General features: G+C 45.6%; 1 protein-coding gene across 10 annotated transcripts in view; it reads left to right on the top strand.

Moving 5' to 3' along the window:
- Positions 1-4,732: 4,732 nt before the first annotated feature.
- LOC104020885 (TLE family member 4, transcriptional corepressor) overlaps positions 4,733-22,015 on the top strand; it is a 101,496-nt gene continuing 84,213 nt past the window's right edge. For 6 of the 10 annotated variants that reach the window (XM_087741549.1, XM_087741553.1, XM_087741552.1 and 3 more), the window contains exons 1-4: positions 4,733-5,667; positions 6,078-6,175; positions 7,276-7,339; positions 8,749-8,793. In XM_087741549.1, coding sequence (XP_087597675.1) covers positions 5,623-5,667; positions 6,078-6,175; positions 7,276-7,339; positions 8,749-8,793 — 252 coding nt within the window. In that variant the 5' untranslated portion in view covers positions 4,733-5,622. The remainder of the gene's footprint in view (positions 5,668-6,077; positions 6,176-7,275; positions 7,340-8,748; positions 8,794-22,015) is intronic. The other 4 variants (XM_087741555.1, XM_087741554.1, XM_087741551.1 and 1 more) reach the window with 1 other exon arrangement.

Genomic DNA, 22,015 nt, shown 5'->3' with positions numbered 1-22,015 from the left:
GAGTCAAGCAGAAATAAACGAAGTAAGACCGTGAATTCAAAACACCAACGCCTATAAAACAACTAAATAAAATGGGAATTTGGCAATGTTAAAGCCAAGAAAAATAGTCTGGAACATGCAAAACTCTTGTTTTGTGAGAGAGCTGCATATAAATTGACATGTAAATCATTTTATTATACATAGCATCATAAATTCTCTTAATGTGCTTACTAGCTACAACATATCCCTAAGGTCATTAATAACTAATTTAGAAAGTTGTAGGTAGGGAGTGTTTTAAAAACGTACTGAGACAGGGTCACTTGACAGCACTTGTAAAACACAAGAACATAAACCGTGTGTCATGCTGTTACATTCTTCTACCAGTAAAACCTGGCTTAACACCATAATTAGAAGTTTTAAGCAGACAGAACTTGGTGACAATTCAACTGAAAACCTGAGTTTATCTTTTTGAAAGATAAGAAGAGCACTTGTTACACAGTGCACTTAAATATCTGTACTGATGTAAGATTTACTCCGAGGCATTTTGAACTGATTGGTTTATCAGTTTAGCACCTTTGGTTTTGTGAGTGTGTGTGTGCACGCATGTGCATGTAAGTACACAGCTCACAAAGCATGGTGACCTAGTAACTTGGTCCCAAAATAAACGGTAATAAGTTGCAGTGCTAGGCACAACTCTCTTGGTCTTCAGCTACAGTCATTCCAGACAGGAAATCTGTGGGGTTACATACAAAATGGCCTCAGGATTGGACCCTTTATTAAAGGTTCTCTGGCACTGATAAATCTCTGTATTAAGGTTATGACTCGACCATAAAAAAATCACCAGAGTCTGACGGTGGGTTAGAAAACCTTAGCTGGAAAAGAGTTTCTTTTTCACCTACCCTGTAAAATACATATATAAGCACAAATTGTTCCATTCATTTCAGACCTTAGACTTTGAATGTAAACAAAAGCAGACTAGTTCTGAATTAATAGGACTGAAATAACCAGTTGCTTTTCTTGAAAACAGGAGAAAAAGAATGGATGTGATGTTTTGCAGCCCCTGGCTCCTCTGTGATATTTCATGAGGGTTTTTCTACAGCAGTCAAAACTCAGCACACTTAGTGTGCATATAAAACTGCCTAAATATTTCTTGCAGTCGATTCACTTATGAGAAATCTTTAGCAAGATGTGTAAAACATTTAAAAGCTACCTTCTCTGCTTGCTAGATAATAGTACAGGTTATATAACCTACCATAAAAGATTTTTCATAAAAGAAGGAAAAAACAAGGAACTTTAAATACAAAACAGCCTATATTTAAAGACCCATCAAGGCTGCGTCAGAAGTGACAAAAGATAGGAAAATAGAATGACATTGACATTCTGATCTTAATTCACATCATGTAGAAGTGGCAAGTTATAGTGCACTTTCTCTTAAACTTCTGGGTTTTATGGATCTTGCCAGAATGCTGCAAAACTGTGCAAAAATACAGAGTGATTAGTTACATAAACAATTAAGTATATAAATATATACGTCTTGCTAAAGCTTAGCAAACCAAACTCTGCCCTACCTCCAGCCACACAAATTCACTGAAGGCTAACGGGCAAGCAAGAGTGAACAGTGCTGAAGCTTCAACAAACATTGCTGGTAAATTGCCCTCCAAAAGAAGAGGGACTGCTTTGACCAAAAAGCTGTATGCGTTTTCCTTCTAAGGTGTTGAATACCTTTCCATTTGGAGCTCTGTACCTCATGCCAAACTCATGCAGGGAGACAAGGAACGAGGAATCCTGCTGTTATTTTCAGAATTCCATTTCTTCAGATATAGTGTATATTTTATAACTGGATTCGTCCTTCTCCAGGTTGTGGATTTGATGGTAAAATCCGCTGAGCTCACCCATCACGTTTCCAGAGACGCCTGAGGCTCTGCAAAATGAGTTGTTCTGTTCTGTTCTTGCACAGCTTTCAAGAACTTGGGTGACAGGCATTTAAGCATTTGCAGATTTGGCAGCCATACTTCTGAATGTCAAGACTTGATCCTGGCACATGGTGAACGTCCGCTATTCCAGAGGAGTTGGAAGTGCTCTGCTGCCTAGTGAAGGGTGCTCATGACCAATGTTTTAAAAGCATTTTTGGTATTGGAAGATTTACACACATGAGAAGCAGTGTTTTCATAATTAGACAGGTGTTTTACCTCCAAATCTTTAAACAATATTTAGAGGTCTAAATCCCACTGGAACGCCGATTATGAACTTGGTAAATACAAAAATTCCAGTGGAAACAAAATATGCAAGTAGGCTGAAGGCTGAATATTGCAATACCTAACCTGTAGACATTTTTGGTGGTATAAAAACAGGTGGTGAGAAGGACATACTTCCATCCATTTCCCAGTGGACCACTTACCATGTTAGGCAAAAAACTGCTTCAAAAGGATTCAGAATCAGTTGCCACAAACTGCTCCAGATGCTAGCAGTTATAGCACTCACTGTGGAGGGAGCAGATTTTGGTTACAAACGCTACTTCAGAAAGAGGAGGAATTTCCATCCCGTGCCTCCTGCAGCTCCGAGACCTAGGCAGTGGCGGAAGATGGATGCCATTACCACCTTCATGAGCATCAGTGCTACTCTGCTTCATAGTCCTGAGCCCTTGACTACTGGACCAGTCCTTGGAAATCACGTAAGGAAGGCAAAACCTCGGTGGCAAAACCTGGGTGGCATGACCCATCAAGGCCTCAAGGTGCTCAGCAGTTGCAGGCCTTAGCCAGAGATCTGTGGGCAGTAAAGAGAATTTACAACCAAAAATCTAAGTATATATATATAATTTAGCTACTATCGTTGGGGCACTAATTGCTGACTGCAAGTTTTGTGACTATAGATTTGGGATACAGGCATCAAAAATGACGTGACTAAACCGCATCTATTTTGCATGCAGGTTTAAACTGCAGCTCATCAGGAATACAAACTGCTTGAAGGCAAATGTAAGCATGACAGGCACAGAGAGGGGGGGAAAAAAAGCCTGAGCCTGTCCCTCACATGTGCACCGCTGCACGGCATTGTCTGCAGTGGGGCTCGGCAGAAAAATTGCTCTGGGGTCTTTTTAGGACACAGCACCAGTAGATGCAGAATTGGGGGTTTTTGAGGGGGGAAATCAGGCGTTCACGTTACAGCTTGCCAGCGCCAGCAGCGCAGCGGCCGTCCGGTGTGGGTGAGCGTTTTCCAGGGTCCACTCGGGGCCTGCCGAGCAGGGAAGCCGCCACAGCCACAGCCCAGCTGCGTGCGAGAGCAATCAGCTGTAGCCTACCCCTTCCCTTCCCTTCCCTTCCCCTCCCCTCCCTCGGCCGCTTCCAGGTGCGCTTACTGCACCTTCAGCAACCGGGCCCTCGGGACCCTGCCGCCCTCCTCCCGTCTGACGCCGTCAGAAAATGCCCCGTCCGACGTCAAGGCGCCTTGACAATGCATCACTTAAAGGTCAAGTCTTTAAGCCTCACTCCTGCGAGCAGCAGAGAATAACACCCTCTCGCTGCAGCCGCTTCCCAGAGCGAAGACTGAGTCCCGCAGGTGAAGCCAGCAGGGAAAAAACCCCTTAAACCACGTCGCGCTCAGCCGCCGTAACGCGGCACCGCTCCGCCCGCCCGCCCGCCCCACGCCGCGGGGCCCGGCGGCACCGGGCACGGGGGGAGACGGCGGCGCCGGAGGCGTCAAGCGGCCGGGTGCCTCACCGCCTCGGCCCCGCCGCCTCGGCCTCGGCGGCTGCCGGCGGTCAATGGTTCGAAACGGGCCGCTGCGAAGGGAGGCCTGCCGCGGCCCCGCGCAGCCCAGGGAGCCGAGGCGAGGGCAGGAGGGCGCCCGTCCGCCCCGCCAGCCGTTCTCGGGGATCGCCCGTCCCTCGCGGCAGGCACCGCGGCGCGGCTCCCCCGCCCGCCCCCGGCGGCAGCGCCGCTCCTTGCGACGAGCCCGCGGACGGGCCGGGAAACGGCGGCCCGCCCGCCGCGGCCCGCAGAGGGTAGCGGCACGCCGCGCCTGTCTCTTTAAGGCGCCGTTGCCCCCTAATTAGTGCGCGTCCCCGGCGGCGCGGGCGGCCGGCGGTGTCCGCGGGCGGGGCGGAGCGGGAGGCGGGGGCGGGCGCCCCCCGCTCCCGCCGTGCCACCGCCCCGCGCGCAGCAGGCGGCGGCGGCGGCGGCGGCAGCAGCGACAGCCGACACCGGCCCACGTTACTTTGATTGACGGCTGAACAAATGTTTCCCCTGTTCGAACGCCGGCGCCGCGGAACGGCAGCGATCTCCAGGCTCCACCTCGGGCGGCGGGCAAACAGCGGCGGAGAGGCCGGGGGAAGCCGTCTGATTGGCTGCGGGCCCGCGCGGCGTCAGGCCCCCACGTGGGGGCTGAGCCCGGGGCCGCCCCCCCTCCGCCGGGGCCGTGTGCCCATTTGTCAGCGGCGAAATGATGGGCATTAATACAGAACGGCGATTAATGTGCGGCCGCCGCCGATTGGTCGCCGGCGACGCCCTTCATGGGCGGAGCGGCGGGGAGGGGGTGTCGGGGGGGCGGGCGGCGCCGCGCTGCCCGACGGGAGGAGAAGTCCCGGGCGCGGCAGCGTGCGGGCAAGGCGGGCAGCGGGGCCGCCGGGAGGACTGCGGCTCCCAGGCTGCCCCGCGGGTGGCGGCCTTCCGGCTGCGGTGAATATGTATCAGAATGTTAATGAGCAGCCCCTGCTAAATTTGGTCAAAGGAGTCACCTCGCCAGAGCGTGCGGTGGGAGCGGCGCGGAGCGGCGGCGGGCCGAGCCGAGCCGGGCCGGGCCGAGCCACGACGCGCCACGCCGCGCCACGCCGCTGGGCCGGGCACGGGGCTCGCTCAGCTCCGCGCGGCGCCGCCGCTGCCGCCGCCACTTCCTGGAGTTTCGAAAGGCGAGGAGGGAAAAAAGAGAAAAAAAAAAAAAAAAAGACATAAATAAAGCAGCCCGGACCGTACCTTCTTCTTCATCTTTCTCGCTCTTTTTTAAATTTTTTTTAATTGCAAAAAAAAAAAAAAAAAACCAAAAAGAACAAGAAAAGAGCGGCCAGCGGCACTAGCGGGGGAGGTGCGGTCGGGCCGGTAGGAGCGAGGACCTGCCCGCCACACAAAAGGGCACGGCACCGCACCTCCGCGGCGGCCGCGGGGCAGCCGCCCGCCCGCCCCAGCCGCCCTCCCCGCCGGGGCGCCCCGCTCGGCTCCGCTCGGCGCCGGGGGCGGGAGAGCCGCCGGCAGCAGTAAAAGTTTGCAGAAGGGGAGAAAACTGCCGGCGGGGATCTCTGGCGGAGCGCGCACCGGCGCCAGCGGAGGGGCTTTCCCCGCCCTCCTCCTCCTCCTCCTCCTCCTCCTCCTCCTCCTCGCCCGCCGCCGCCGCACGGGGCTCGCAGCCCGCCGGAGCCCGCGGAGCGGCGGCGCTCGGGAGAGCCGGTCGGCGCCGCCCGCTGACCGCCCCCGGGGGATGTGGCAGCGGCCCCTGCGCGCCGCGGACGCCGCCGTCGCCGCCGCGCCTCGCTGCTGCCGGCGGTGCCCCGCCAGCCCCGGGGCGGCGGGGCCGGGGCGTCCCTGCCCGCCGCCGCCGCCGCGCCTGCAGCCCTGATCCCCGCCGCTCCGGCCGCCGGCGCCCCCCGAAGCGGCGTGGATGATCCGCGACCTGAGCAAGATGTACCCGCAGACCCGGCACCCGGTGAGTGGCGGCAGCGGCCCCGCGGGCAGCGCTCCGGCGCGGGCACCGCGGAGTTGTAGCCATTTTCTTATTGTTGTCCGCCGCGCCGCCGCCGCCGCCCCGGGCCGGGGTTGGCTCCTCCGAGTTGCCCCCGCCCGGTGCGCGGCGGCCTCGGCGCCCGCCCCGCGTCCCGCGGCCGCGGCCGGTGCGGGGGGTCCGAGCGGGCGACGACTCCCCCCGCGGCGGCCCCACGCCGCCAGCGGCCCCGTCGGGGCAGCAGCCCGGGGCGGGCGGGGGTGCGGGGGGGGCTGCGCCTCCGCGGAGCCCGGGAGCGAGGGCCGCGGCGGCGGGCGGGGGGCGGCGGCCGGGCGGGGGGAGCCGCGGGCGCGCGAGAGGGGGCGATTAAAAGACCCGCTGTTGCTTGCTTGCAGGCTCCTCACCAGCCAGCGCAGCCCTTTAAATTCACCATTTCCGAGTCCTGCGATCGGATTAAGGAGGAGTTTCAGTTTTTGCAGGCTCAGTACCACAGGTAACGCTGCCTACTTTCCCCGAGCCCCGCGCGGGCTCGCCTCTCGCCGCTTTCCAGGGGCGCCGGGACCCCGCGGCGGAGCCCGGGCGCCGGGCGGACCCAGCCCGGCCGGGCGCTCCTCCGCCGGCCCCTCCGCATCCCGCCGCCGCTCCCGGCCCCCGGGGCGGGGTGCTCAGGGGGGCCCCGAGCCGAACGGGCCGAGCGGATTTTCTTGTTTTCCCCGCGCTCCGGGTTGTGGTTGTTGGGGTTTTTTTGTTTCTTTTTTTTCGTTTTTTTTTTTGGGGGGGGGAGCGGGTGGGGGCTGATGGAAAAATATGCGGCTGGCTGTGCTCGTCCTCTGCTTTTCTTCAAAATGCCGCTCAGGACGCGCATCTTGTCTTGGCTCGGCCCCCTCGCGCCTTTCATTGACATGTCAAGTGCTGATAACCTGGAAGTGAGGCATTATCCTTAGGTGGAAGAGCGCCGTGTCCTCAAAGTGACAAGTGACTTCTGGCAGGATTGCTTAGTGGGCTTCTGAAAACAAACAAAAAAAACCAGCGGGGGTGTTCGTGTTTACCACGGTATTCCTTAAATTACCTGCAGTATTTTCCTTGCAGTTCTGTCATCACTAACGGAAAAAAAAAACCCAAAAAAACCAAAACAACAAAAAAAAACCCCAGCAACTTTTTGCTCCTTGAAGTGGTGATATGTGTTTGATTGCTCTGTGGGTTGAGTGAAAGCAATAGGTGTTTTTAAAACTCGTTTAAATAAAAACTCCAAAACCCAAATTACGGATTTGTAAGTGGCTTCTCAAGCTTAAGTGTTATAGGTATGAACCCATCCGTGCTTCTTCTGTGAACCAGCGTTGGGTTATTTTTGTCAGAGAAAAATGCTCTCCTGTGTACTGTGTGCAGTTCGCTTAGGACGTGGGGATGTTGCACAGTATCTCTTGAAAGAGGAAAACTACAAACCCCACCCTGAACTCCCAAGCAAGAGCTGGAATGCATCTTTCTATTTGTGTGTTGGAGAAATGCTTGAAAAGGGGAGTAACCTGTACTCAGAAGAATGTCAGTTTTGTGTTATGAAGTACCCATGCTTTTTCCTTTTTATGTCTTCAACAGTTTAAAGCTAGAATGTGAAAAACTGGCCAGTGAGAAGACAGAGATGCAGCGACATTATGTCATGGTAAGCAAGCTGCATAACAAATTCAAAATGTCTATTAGCTTGGTATACTGAGACAGAAATACATTCGGATTGCTGGAGGCGAACAGAAAGATTATAGTAGCGCTGCTGTTGTTGAGGTTGCATCAGTGCTTCCATTGTAAATCCTTAGTTTCAGGGGTTTATAACTTGTTTGCAGCGGTTAGTTTCTGCACGAAACCTGCTTTTTAACCTTTTAAGCGATTGGGGATATTTCTTCCAAATGCTAGCAGATTACTTGTCAGCCCTTTAAAGCCGTGTACAACTTTCATAGTGTACCTGGGGATGATGTTTTCACTTTTGCTGACTTCTCCCACCGATCATATCCCTGTAAAACAGTTCGGGATAATTTTTTTCTTTTTTTTTTTTTTCCTGTGATGGGAGTAAGCCAAAATTGTATATGTACGCATACAAACCCGAAGCCTGCTTCCTAGAAGAACTGTTGCACATGGGCAGCTGGTTCATTGTTTCACTAAATTCAGAATGGCAGGGATCTCAGCTGTGAAAGGGGTTTCCTCAATGGTCGTGGTCTGCCTGGTTAAATAACGTGCACAGGAAGACATCTCTAAATACATAGTTGCGTGATGGATCATGATAACTCCAGAGGAGCTCTTGCTATCTGCTGTCTTGTACATCTATGAAGGATTAGTCGTTTTCCATATGTACGTGACAAATAACGCTCTTGTATTTAAAAAAAGAGTAAATAACCTTGAAGAATTCTTAACCAAGAGCACAAGCAAATGTTGAGGCTTGCAGTTGTCTTTTTCATGCCTGATATACCTGTGTCTTGGAGCTTGTTTGGTACTAACATTACACACTGAACTGAGTTCCCTGTGATACTCGGGCACAACAGGACATACTTAGATTGGCGTATCTGCTTTGGCTCTGAATTTCCATGCTTTTTCATTTTTTGCATCCCTGCAATTTAATTGCGGCTTTTTTGTGTTTTTAATTTAAAATATTGAATAACCGGTCTGTTAGACATTGCTGATTTATATGTGTGTCTGGCTTCAAGCACTTCGGGTGGTTTTTTTTGACATCTTTTATGTGTGCTAGGGAATAAAATCTTGAGCATTTTCTGTGTGGCTTTTTTTCTGCTTCTAATCGTCAACTCTGATTGTGATTAGTTTTCGTGATTTTTTTTTTGTTTTCTGTTTTTTTCCTTGTTTTATGGCTGTTCTTTGTAAATTTGACACGAAGCAATGTAGAGAAAGCAACAAAAGCAAAAAAAAAATGTTGCTGTGAAATACTCTTTCGAATTCCAAGAGCTCTTCAAGGCCAATAAATGTTTCTAGGTCTGTATGTCATTGTACAGATGATGTTTGAGTCAAAGTGAATTTTGGAACGGCTTTCACAATTGCAAGGTTTAATACAGTCATCTTCCTTTTTCTTAGTATTACGAGATGTCCTATGGGCTGAATATAGAGATGCATAAACAGGTATGTAGATAATTTGTTCTGTGCAAAAATGCTCTGTGTAATTTCTCCCATCAGTCTTAAAACAGATGTGTATTCTGTGTGACTTGCTTTAATTGCATGCTTGAGTGCATTGGAAATTTTTTTGTGCTTAACCTGGCTCTGAAACTTCCATCTTGTATATGGTATATGGGCTCTGCGTAGGTTACGGTCTTGGCTACCGGTTGTGCATTATTCGATTGACTTTCCATGTGCAATCTCCGTACATGCAAGCTGTCCTGCACTGCATGGGGAGAGTGTATGTGAACAGTGATATGGGTATGTGGGTTGTACCTTCAGCTCTGTCTGACCTCGAACCTTAGGGGTTTGCTTTTTGGGATGATAGCTACATCACGAATGCATATTAGGTGTCGAGGGATTTATATTTGCGTGTGGAAAAGAGTGTTCTCTTCGGTTAACCTGGACTGCTTTTAAGCTGGAGCTACAAAAGCAATTGATGCACAGCCATGTTCCCGTTTCCCTCAGGCTGCTTACTTGGAGCTTTGTCCAAAACCAGTGTCTTAGCATCTCAAACACGAGAGAGTAAATGAGCTTTCTGTGAGGATGTTAGCGTGCTCGGTTTTGTGCCTTGAAGTCTAGCACTTAGGCCAAGATTAGCAGGAGATTAGTCAGATGGAGCATGGTAGTGTAAATCAGAGTTTCTTATTTGGTAATGTGTGTTTTTAACCTTCTCTAGAGGAAAATGAATTAAACATCTGACCTCTTTTCCAGTGAGGGAACTTTTTATATGGTGGAGTTCAATACTGACAACTCATTTTAGCAAATGGTTGAGCAATTTGCCAGCGTTGCTGGGGAGTGTAAACTGCAGAAATAAAGAAATGGTTGGATGGGAGAAGAAAGACCATCTGAAAATTGGTTTGTACGCATTTCTGTTCAAAGTTAGGGATTTGGAACTTCTCTAGGTTGTGCAAATAGGATTTCTTTATCTTGTTGAGAGCAGGCATGCAAGTCAAATGTTTTTTCATGTTATTTATTATTTATTATATTTTGCATTCCATTAGCATCCCAATGCCACAGTACTGATTAGGGACATTTGCACTAGATGGCATACAAATACGAAGAGGGTGGGATTTCCTGCCTCAAAGCGTTTTGCATCTGCAGCTCCGAACTTACTGGACCTGGTACATACACGTTGTTTTACAGACCTATATGTAGACCTGTTGAATTCAGATGTCCTCCTCACAGGTACGGTGAAGACTCGACAAGTGCATTTAACAAATGGTTGAGAGGAAAAGGCTGTGATTGCAGCTGATCAGATTGTACGTATGTTGTGAATCTCTGGACCTGATTCAGGTCATGGGTGCTGATGGGAAGACTGGTCACTGACTCTCAGAGGTATTGGGTGTGTTCTCAAGTGAATAGCCAGATTGTTTCAGGTCCCATTAAAACAAACAAACAAACAAAAAAAAACAACAAAACAAAAAAAAACCCCAATCAGTAAAATAGTAGATATGGAAACAATTCACAAAGCCCGGAGTCTTTACAGGCCACCTACATAGCAAATTCTTACAGGCCTTTGAAAGTAAGCATTGCAGTCACACTTGTTTATATTTCTAGGTACCCTGTTTTTACAGCAATTAGTGGTATGTAGACTTACACTGACTGCACAAAATTCTGTGGGACAAAATCAGCTTGCAAGTGCAATGTGGAATTAAATTGTTTTAAGCAGGGGAAAAAACCCCACAGTGAAAGCCCTTTTAATTTCTAAATGCTTTACTTCCGAAATTGTATACAGTTATGGTGATGGAGTCGTCAGTGATATTCTGGAGAAATTAAATACTTAGTTACAACTAAGTGTGGGGATTACAAAGCGCTGGGGTTTAATTAAACACCTTTTTCCGTTACTGTTCAGTCTGTTCAAATTAGTAGTTTAAGTATCGTACTCTCATGCAAAACACTTAAATATTTTGTCAGATGTTGATTCAAATTAGCTGCGGCTAAGAAACTTGTTTGCTGTCATTCTTAAATCTGATATCAATTACATATCTCTCATGTCTCCTCTTCTATTGCCACAGCTTTTTTTTTTTTTTTTTTCCCTCTTGCTGCAGCAACTGCAAAATATTTCCCATCTTGCTTTATGATCACAGCATTAGGGTCCAGTTTCTTATAATATATAGAGAGTGTTGATTGCTTCATTTGATGTGCGCGAAGCTTTTTCAGTCTTCCACCTTAAAGTCCCTTCTCTTCCTCTCCCATCTTTGAATTTTACTCAGCTGAAATTGAGCGATTCACCCTTTTTTTTCCTCTCCCCTTTCCCCCTGCCTCCCCCCCCCCACTTTCTAAATTCAATCATATCCAAAATCCTGAGGGCAGTTTATCACATTATGAAATACAGACAGCCCTGCAAACCACCTACTTATTATATTTTCTTTCTTTTTTTCACTTTAGCACAGAGGCATATCTGTCTTTATTTGTTTTTCTGGGCAGACAGCCTTGGTTCCTCTCAGGTTCTTTTCCAGATGTACTCGCTGGATGCCCTTGTAATGGAAAGCAGGCAATAATGCAGTGAAGTTGCCCTTCGGCGTAATTGGGCCTAGTTCTCAAGATCAGGTTAGGCTTATTCACTTATTAGATTTGCGTCTCAAAGGGTTCAAGAGCAGGGCTCCCTGGAGTCCTTGGAAGTACCCTAGTAATTGGTGGCCCTGATATTTGAAACCTTTGTGTATTTTTCTGTTAAAGCTTCTGTTCTTCTTGGCTGCTCCCAGCCACAGAGTATTTATTTTTAGAGAAATTTTTCACTGGAACAGAAAATGATGGCTGTGATGGAGTCATGACTCTGTGACTTAGCAAATTGATAAAAGGATAAATGCGCAGAGAGCAGCGGTAGTGAGTGTGCCTGTGTGTCGGGGGGGGGGGGGGGGGGGGGGGGGGGGGAAGGGGGGAAGAGCATCTCTTTTCCCACCCCTCGTGTGATGCTCATCATCAGTCATCCTGTGTTGATTTTGATAGAAGACTATTAAAGTGAAACCTATGGGGAATTTGTCATTCTGAAAGGAAAGCTAATGTAATTAGTACCAATTAAAGTACATTTAGTAAATTGGATTTAATCTTAATTAAGCCTGCATAATGTTGCCAATTTTTAACAATTATGTTTGAGAACATAATTAATTTAAATTTTGGTAACTGAGTAAATAGCATTAGACTGGTAGAATTAGTCATTTGTATTTTTTTTTTAAAGACAAGTGTGGGGTATGTTGTGACATGTGGTGTTATAGCCTAAAATAGTAAGCTAATTTTTGATATTCTGTTCTAGGATCAATAGAGCTTCAAAATAGACACATTCCAAAAAAAAAAAAAAATGCATTGAGTTGTGGGGTTTTGGGTCGCAGTATGAACAGATACTTCCCTACAGTTTTAAATTCCAATATTAGCATAAACATGGATGTTTGAGTGTGGTCTGAAGATGCCCATTTCTTTAACATTTGTTTTTTAAGAGGCTCAGTGGATAGTTTATGAATGAATAGTTGACATGCTGCTCTGTGTTTCTAATATGCTGTTGCTACTTGGTGGTGGTGGTCATTTGGTTTAATTTCTGAAATCAGGCTGTTTTAGTGTTACCGTAAGCAGTTTATTTAAATTGCTGTAATCAAACATGCTTGCTGAAGGTTTTAATTCAGAATTGTAATTATCGCTTAAAGTAAGTGTCTGTATTTGGCTACAGACAACAGATATTTGTGAATGGGGCTGATGGAAAGCATAAATAGGATACAGCATTCACTTTTTACTTCGATTGTGTTTTTTGGAGGTGGCAATATGTAAATTCTGAGTTGCCCGCTTCGGTTAGACCTTTGTCTTTGAACTAATTCCCATGCTAGAATGTTGGGTTTCAGCATTTTTGAAAGAAAATTCAGATCTTTTAAGAAGCTGAGCATTAAAAAATAAATGAAATGACTTTTTAAGATCACAGTAAAAAAAAAATAAAATTCAGTCCAATCCATGTAAATTTTATTACAAGACTTGGGCAACAACCATTTGAGTGCTGCTAAAATATTAATTGGATAGAAATGAAAGGGCTCTGCTAGCTGATAGGATATCATAATCATAGCTGCAGTAGTCGATGGTAAATGATGATAAATGGCATTAGGAACCTTTTAGCAAACTGTAATAACTACGAGGAGGGAAGCAGTATGGATTTGCATTATATCTGATACCCTCTAGTACCAAGTGGATTGCCAATACTGCTTGTTTAGCATTTTCTAAGGGCAATAGGATATTGATTTCTGACTTACAAGGAACGGCTCTATTTTCACCATTGAAAAGTATTGCAGGTTGTTAAGAAGAAATTGACTTGAAGAGGCCTGACTGCTGCCCATCATGGAGCAAATAAAGCAAAACTGCCGAAGCATGGTGGAGCAGCGAGATGGGGCCCTCAGCAATTTGTTGCTATTAATTTACCATGCTCGACAGCAAATCAATTGGCATCTACTTCATCTGCTGGAGAAAATGCTGTCCAGGGCAGATAAAAGGCCCTGCGTGGTACAGGGAATAGACTGGATTGGCCAAACGGAGGCTGCAGTTAATGTGTAAATAAGTGAAATCAAGGACACTGTTGCCGAGAAAGCTGTTTTTAATTAGGTTGGGGCTTTATAGTGAGCTATTTAAGAAAGTAGTATGGAGAGTAAGGGGAGATTTATTGCTGACTGAGTTAATATATGGGCTGTACGACATCCCAGCCCTGAGTCTGCTTGCTTTTTAAGCCTTAGTAAATTATTTTGGTAAAGGGGCAAAGATGGGAATCAATTTGTTTAATTTAGGGCAGAGTTTTGACCGTTTTTCATCTTCATGGCCATAAAACACATATATCACAGAGAATTGGTTTGTATATGCGTTACCTGTGTAATGGAAATTTTTTTTTTTTTTTGGCAATGGTCTGGGCTTGGCGTGAATGTATGTGCATGCATGTGTGCACATTTTTTTTTAACACAGTCAGTAGTTGAGTGTATATTGTCTTCTGTTTGAAGAATAGCTGGAGAGCCAGCTAAAATTATACCGGCTGAATTTGTTCTCCATTATAAACAGTAGGAAAGATTTAATACAGGCGGTGGGTAGTCAGAACTGAACTGGAAAACTTCAAAATGAGGGAGATTAGAAGTGAAATTTTGAAGACTGCAGCTCACACAGGACTATTAAGGAGGAAGAGAAAAACAAGTGGCTTTTCCATCAAAGTCGCAAAATATAAAAAATAGGTTGTCAAATCAGTTTGATGACTGAGGCTTGTTTGTCCCAGTTTTAGGTTATTTAGCCTCTGAAGCCAGCAGAAAAGCTTAAAAGCTTATGAAAAGTTAGAAAATATATTATTCTGCAGGTAAACCAGAAACCTTTTACTGGGTAATAACTGCTAAGTTCTGAAACGGGGTTCTGTGCTTTCTTTTCCGCATGATACGGATGTTACACAGCCTTTCTGAGGAGAGGTCCTGTTAATTACTGGGAAGTTTGCTGTTGCCTCTCCTGTGCGAGTTACTGTTGAAATAACCTTTCCCCCCCGCAACTGCAGAATAACATGCATGAGAACAAGAACTTCCATTTCACCCTGGTTTTGCCGTTCATAAGCAAAGTAAAGTGGTGTTTTCCCCCACTTGTTTTGGCAATTCAGACAGATGCTTAAGACACAGGAAGTAGCACAAAACATGCTGAGCAAACTTTTAAATTAAGACATACGCTCTGTTTTTACTGGCAAAAGGCTGTGCTCTACAGTGCTTAAACATAAAAGCATTTTTCTGTCTTTGAAAGATGCTAATTGCCGTGATGCTGCCTTACTGACTGTGTTAATTTATGGGCCCACTTGTAGTTAGAGACGGGGCTGGTGGTGACCCTGTGGTTAGGGTTGCCTAACACCTTCCCCTATAAAAAAATTCTTGCAAAAAAATTTTTTTTTTTCTTTTTTTAATACAAGAAACTCCATCACCTTTGGTGTTTGCAGTAAGGGACACCATTCTAGCAAGAACCCCCAGCCCCTTTTGGGCAGCGGTGGGGGAGAGGGAAGGCAGAGGGAGAGGTGATGCGGCCCTCCGTCCACGATGGGAGACCCCCTCCCGCCTGGCACCACCGCAGGCTCTTTGGGTCAGCCAGCGAGGCTGGAAACACGACTCTGGCATCAGGTTCCTGCTGAACAGTCAGAACTTGCAACCCGCCAGGAGAGGGAAGCTTTGTCACCATTTTGTATACGATAACTTTTGCACCATTTTGTGTGGTGAGATTTGCCTTCCTTTTGGGAGCAAAAAAAGTGCCGAGGTCGTTCAGCGCAGGAAAAAACATTAATTAGCAGATAGGTTTCAAAGTGAGGTATCGGGATGCTGGGATGCCCAAGCTTTACAGCATTTGTGTAAGCTTGATCCTGCCCCATTGTGTATGTGCATCGTGGTGCAGTTTTTAGTTATACACTCGCTGATCTCATTACCAGTTTTCCTAAAGGACCTCTTTCAGTGCACAAAATAGACATTAGGAAAGTAGAATTAAGGCTGCAGAGGTGATTGTAAATCTGGCTTGAAAATGTTTGGCTGCTTGGCTCAGCAACTGAAATAACTTTAAACATAACGATTCAGGCATGTGAAATAACTGCAATTGTAAGCTCCTCAAGGCAGGGATTCTGATTTTGGTTTATGTTACAAAAAGTGAAGGGGGTGCTCACACAGGTCAATCACAGTGTATACCATGGGCTTGGTGCATTAAAGCCAGGAGACAGATTTTATGATTCAACACCAAGGCTGTCAAACGTTGAGAATTCAGAGTTATCAATCTGGTCTCGCCTTTTTTTTTTTTTTTTTTTTTTTTAATGAGAAGATATGTACTATTTGTGGACGTAATAGAGAACTGGGTTTATCACAGACGTGAGCCAGTTTGTGAACAGTGCAGTTATGATTGTTACAGAAGTCACTTCTTTTGCTGTCTGCAGATTGAGCACATATGTTGCCAGTGACTTTCAGAAAACCTATTTAGCCACAAGGAACAGTGGGAGCAGAACAAAGATGATAATGTGAAACACAGGGTGTGTAAACCGGTACTTGCATTAACTAACAGATGACAATATACTTGAAGCCAAACCTATCTATACTCAAGAAATGCTATTCTATGAAAAAAAATGGAATGTTTGAGTTAAAAATCAATCTTTATTATAAAATACAAAAATCAAAGTGGTTTTAAGAGTACCTCTTTATGTCTCTGTTTATCTGTATGTTTTTGCGGGTTTTGTCTTGGTTCAAGATGATGTTTTTACAGTTGCACTAGTACCTTGAAGTATTTCTTCTGCAAATTTTTTTCCTTGATACCGTTTATCTTAGTGGTGGCACAAACCCTGTAGTTCAGTGTAGCAGGAAGTGTTTTGGCACAATGTCAAAAGCAGGTGTCTGTAACCATTTTTTTTTTAAATAATGTTTTTTAAATATAACTGAAATATGTCACAAATAGTTAACAGAACCCTAAATAGTGCTTTCTTGCCTGCGTGGATAGGATTTAGACATAAGGAATCATCTTTCATAGCCCAGGACAGGTATGTAATACTCTGGTATTGAACACTGTGGTGTTATGGCTAAGACGTTTAAATGTGCAGATGTTGGGCAAGTCGAAGTTATAGTCCCCACAGTAAACTTGAACTGGTCTCTTTATGGTTATGTATTTGTAAGGTATGCTGTATTGCCAACTCCAAATGTTAAATCATCCCAGCCCCCAGAAAATCATGAGATTGGCTTAAAATTAATCATGAGATAAAAATAATAAATTTGGGGTTCTTTTTTATTTTCTTTCTAATTTTAAGCTGTCAAACTGCACTTGGCTCATGCATCTTAGTTTTTCCTCCAGTATTCTTCCATAATCGTTTTTTGCAAGTAAGGAGTGAAACGTCCCAAGGTTCACAATAAAGTCAAGGGAGCCGGGTATGAGATACAGCTGGCAACTTCTGTCATAATTTCCTATTCTCAGAAAATGTGTGAGGTGTACTCTCCTAACAAAAAATAATACCAAATTAAAAATATATACATATTCTTTCTGGAATTGCTTGTTAAGTTTTTGTGGATTATATATCATAACTTGTTAAGTTTTTGTGGATTATATATTGTCAGATGGCACAGATATGCTGGTGGCAATTCCTCTTTCTGTGTTAGAAGGTGAGGGAACACAGGACGTAGTTTTGAGTCGAGGTCTTCTAACTTGGCCTCTCTCTTTTGGTCTGCTTAAATGGTTTCTCTGCAGGATCTTACACTGCCAGAGGTTTCTGATATTTGCTGGATGAGTTTCAACTTCTTCAAAGGGGAAAAACCTTTCACTGTGTTACGTTTGGGAAGTGGAAGACTGGCAATGAGAACGTGTGCTTTTCTTTTTTCTTGTGTTTGCTTAAAAACCTCAGCAGAGCATCTCACAGTTGAGCAGAAGTCAAAATCTCTTCCCTTCATGCTGTAAAGAATCTGCATAACAATAGGTCCTGCCACTAGATTTTGTTGCACATGTTGTGTAAGATCACCGAGAGCATTTAATTTTTAAAAAAAGCTGGTCTTTCCTCCATCTTAAATATAATAAACTTCTGTTGTATTTACTCTGTCTGCTTACATGCCTGGCTTCTCTTAGTGTCTCGGTGATTCAGAGAATTTGCAAATGCAAAAAACTCCCTCTGACCCCATCCTGGGTAGCCGGTGATGGAGTGGCACTGTATAGAGGGCATGGTGAGGCTGCTGCTAAGATATCACCTGGGTTTCAATTACAGGCATAGCCAGCGATGCAGGTTTACTATGGCAGAGGTGTACTTCGGAAAGCAAAGGGGCCCCTTTCCCCTTGTCTTTTCTGACTTTGATTCCAAAATCAACAAATCAAAACACAGCAGAGCCAGAACATGCTCGCTGGAAATACTTAATAAAACATTGTGATACTTGTAGGGAGTGACAGCAAGTGCCATTGAAATTTAACTCTGACAATTTTGAACCCAAGAACAACAGCAAGTAGGTCTAGCCTGGGTCCGTTGTGTCCTCAAGGCAGAGAGCTTCCTCAAAACGCATAACAGGGTGTCCGTGGGGTTACAGCGACAGACGCAGCAGGGGATGAGGGAGGAGCAGGTAACCTAAAGCCCACTGCCCACTGAGCTGGCACAGCAAGGTGATCCTCGGGTCCCCCCTTGCAGGGGATGGGAGGAGGCTTGCCTGACGGTGCACAGGCCATCACTGTTTGGAAGGTCTGGGTTGCAGGATGTTCTTCTTGACAGTTGCTCAATGGCTGAACCTGTCATTTACCATGTTAACGTGACAGCATTATTTAAAATTAATAATAAGGCAAATTGGAGTGAATTTTTAGCTGGGGGTCAAAGGAGAAGGTGGCATTGTGATCACTCATTTTCTCTTGTGTGTCTGCTTCTCAGCAGGAGAGGTGGAACTTCATTTTTGCTCATTCTTTATAACACGGATAGCTAACTGAGGGCTTCTAGGTTAACATATTTGGATATCCAGTTAACCTATCTATCTCAGTAACTCCTGTTTGATGGTCCAGCAATTACTCCTATTTAGCATTTGATTCAGATTTTACGTTTTAAAACCATGGGGAGAGTTGAGCAGTCATTGAGGGAACTTTTTATTCTGGACACCCACTTTCCCCATTTCTAACCTTTCACAGGTATAAGGAATTTTCAGCTATGCCTCACAGTTGAAACACTTCTGGACTTTGTTTTGAAAACACAGTGGTGTTTTCCTGTTAAGCTTTCCTAGTAATAAATGGAAGGAAGACAAAATAATGGTAGTGCTGCCCAACTAATGGTTGGGGAAGGGGGCATATTTGGACCTGACAATGCTTCTCCACGTGTTTTCATGAAAGCTGCTTCACTGAGGGCTGTGCAGGGCTGGATTTCTGTCAGCAGCTCTGGCGGTGTCTCTGACCCTGTTCCTGCCTGCCTTAGGAGATCCTGCCTTGGGTCTGAGGTGGACAAACCACCATCTGGCTGCTCGACAGCTGAGTAGCCAGTGGCAGTGTGGACTCTGGTCATTTGAATCCAGCAGCTGAGCCAAGCTATGTTGTGGTTTTGGCTTTGAGAGGGATGCGGGGCTCTGCTGTACTTTTATGGCGGCTGCAGGATGAAGGTCTGTGAGTTCAGTACTCATCCTTTCTGAAGCACCGTGGGTCTGCAGAGAAAAGTCAGCGTTGAAATCTGTTCTGTTTCCTGCTCTGGGTACCTGCAGATGCCTACCCACGGGCTTGACTGCCTCGGATCTGAGAAAGAGGCTGTTTTTAATTTAAAGCATGTGACAAATTAGCAGTTGTGGTTTCTCTGACTGTGAGCTCAGGCTCTGCAGCACGTGGAAAGTCTCTTAACGTTTCTGTGCCTCTGTCTTCCTTTCTGACATGGCGATGATATTTACATGACGGGGAGTGATGTAAGATTTAATTTGTTAACGTCCATTATTAGATGAGAGGCTCTAGAGAATCACAGAATATTGAATGAATACGCATTTGCTGTGGAGGGAAGAGGACTCCTTCCAAACCCCTGTCCACTATGTAATGAAGTCCAGCAAGTGCCTTAACTGCTGTGGGATTTCCTTTGTCCTTATGCCCCAGAGGTTACCAGGAGATAACGCTAAAGATACTTGAGTTGTTCTCCTGCCTGCTACTCTGTTAATTGTATTTGGAGATAAACGTTGGAAATAAGGGGGGCTGGTCTTGTGATAACATTTGGAGAAGGAAAGTGAAGAGAATAAGGCCAAAGCCGGCCAAAATGGTTATGCTGAATTTTTGGTTTGAGGCAGAAAACAAGGAACAATTGGAGGAAGCTCGTTAATTGGTTTTCTTCTCACGTCTCCTCTTTCCCTGCAGTACCATTCACTCTGTATGACAACCATCCACTTTCACAGTGCCCCCTTTGAAAGATGGCACTGTGCTGATGTGTAAAAGAGAGTCAGCTACAACACCACTACTGTCTGCTTTCTGTAATTTTATAAAGCATGTGACTAGATACAAAGTAGGTGCCTCTTCTTAAAATATTAGTCCATAGTGTTTGAATAACACAAGAAGATTGGAAAGACTTTGTGAATAAAATACACCCCGTATGCTTGTGTCAGTGTGTTAACAAAGGATAGATTGTTTATTCTTATACTCAATTTAACCAGTAGGCTTTCTGTCCTAATTGCAGAAAGCTGTTGCAGTCTGAGCACATTGCTTATTTACAATTTTATCAGTACTTCTTAATTTCTGGGGACAAACTGTATGTTTTCTTTCTCACTCTCTTGTCCTAAACAGCAACAACTACAACAACAACAAAATCCAGGCATTGCTGAGAGTCTCTTGCTTATTTGGTGCTCTAAAACATTATTGGTGGAAGAGACACTGACTTCCCCAAACATTAAAGGACTTATGTCTGAGTCGCTTGTTACGTATTTGTCCATATGTAAGTATGGAGGTGTTAATCTTGAAAAGTAAATTGCATGTGAACTCTTGGTTTAATTCATTCAAGAGTGACATCCTGCTTCCTTTGTATGTCTCTGCTTCCATGAGCTTCTAGAGATGGCTGTTAAGGAAACTAAGCTAATAATGTGTCTTATATGAGGAGAAAGACATTTTCCATGCATCTCTACAAGACACTTAGTTCTTTTCCCCCTCACAACTTTCTGTGGTTTATCTCTACAGACTGCTGACACAAAAACATGCATCCTGTTTCACTTGTTGGCAGCTTAAGAAAAAGTCTTACAATTCTGTGCCTGTGGCATGCTGGAAATTTATGGGGAATGGTTTGTTTCTGGCATTTTTTCTAAAACCACATTTGACTGAGGATAACAATTGTTCTTGTTCTTAGGTTTGATCATGCAGATAGAGATGTAAAGAGCAAGAGCACCGCAAGATTGTACAAGAAGAGAGCCCCGATGAGCATACATGTGGGGTGTTTTTTTTTTTTTCTGAGGTTGTAGGTTTCTGCTTGAAGATGAGTTTTCCAACATGTATACAAGATGCTTTTCAAACTAACATTAGCACCCTTGTTATTACACACTTTCAAAACCTACCTCTGTAGAAAGACATAAGACTATCCTTTGCAGATACAAACATCCAGATTCTTTGCATATGCAAGATTTTTTCTCAAATATGCCTTCAGCCAAATGGACATACAGGCCTTGTGAATGTATGAAATGATGGTATTTTGTCCTTTGTTTAGTTGCTATGTAGTTGGCTCTGTTTTCTGCCTGGAACTCAGGTGTGTATTTCTTCTAAAGCGTTGATTTTTAACAAGTCTTTTTGTGTGCATGAGGAGAATCTTGGGATAATCTTAGTTTACACATTTTCAAAGAAAAACGCCGCTGTAAGTATGCACTGTATTAAGGGTCATGAGGTTTGTTTAAGCCTGCAACAGAACCTGGAGAGCCTGAAAATCTGTAGACACAGGAAATACCTCTCCGTATTAATGTGAAGCAAAGCAGGAAGCTCCCAGCTGGATGAGATGCAGCCGCCAGCCAGGGTCTGGGGCTTAGGGGGATCCAGGTGAAAGTTTCTGGACTATGCTGTCAAGGGCTTCCTGTGATATCTTGGACAAGCGACTTTGCTGTCTGCAGCGAGACGGGAGCGATGCTGCGGGCGCTTCTGCACCACTGGGCTGCAGGGCCAGCTGAATGAGGGCAGAGCAATGCTTGTGGTGCGTGGGGCAAGTTAAGCAATTCAGCATTGAGCCAAAGAAATCCAGCACGTAGAGAGGGTAACTCATAGGGAAATGTTGAGGTCAGGGGTGTGTCTTAAATCTCTCGCTGCTTGAAGGCTGAGACACCAAAGTTGGTGCTGCCAGGACATGCTGCCTTGGCTTGGTAGTCTTAAAATCACTTTCTGAAGAGTGGCGCCTAAACTTCATTTTAAAGTGTAAGCATAGTGTGGATTTTTCTTAAACAAAACAAACAAACAAACAAAAAAGCTGGAGAGGGCAACACTTGGTTCGTCTTAGTTCAGCTACTTTTCTGTCTGCTAGCGAGACCCATGTTTCTTCTCTCTCAGGAGAATGACTGGGATATCAAGCAGAAAGCTGTCTGGTTTGCATGGGATCCTTAATGGTTCAGTAGAGCTGAAAGAGGAGAGATGCATGCTGTGCTGTTGCCCTGGAAGAACTCTGGCCAGCTGGAAGGAGTTGTGCTGGGTTCCAGTTCCTGCCCCAAACCCATTTACATGTTTTAGCCCATGGTGGTTTTTCATGTACGATGATTCTGAGCAGGAACTGGCAACAGGACTTTCCTTCTCCAATGGAAGAATT

Source organism: Nipponia nippon, unplaced genomic scaffold (genome assembly GCF_047370975.1).
Source record: "Nipponia nippon isolate SJK-2023a ecotype South Korea unplaced genomic scaffold, ASM4737097v1 scaffold_8, whole genome shotgun sequence".
Classification (NCBI taxonomy): domain Eukaryota; kingdom Metazoa; phylum Chordata; class Aves; order Pelecaniformes; family Threskiornithidae; genus Nipponia; species Nipponia nippon.
Note: the sequence above shows the minus strand (reverse complement) of the source record. Positions and strands in the feature narration are given on the sequence as shown.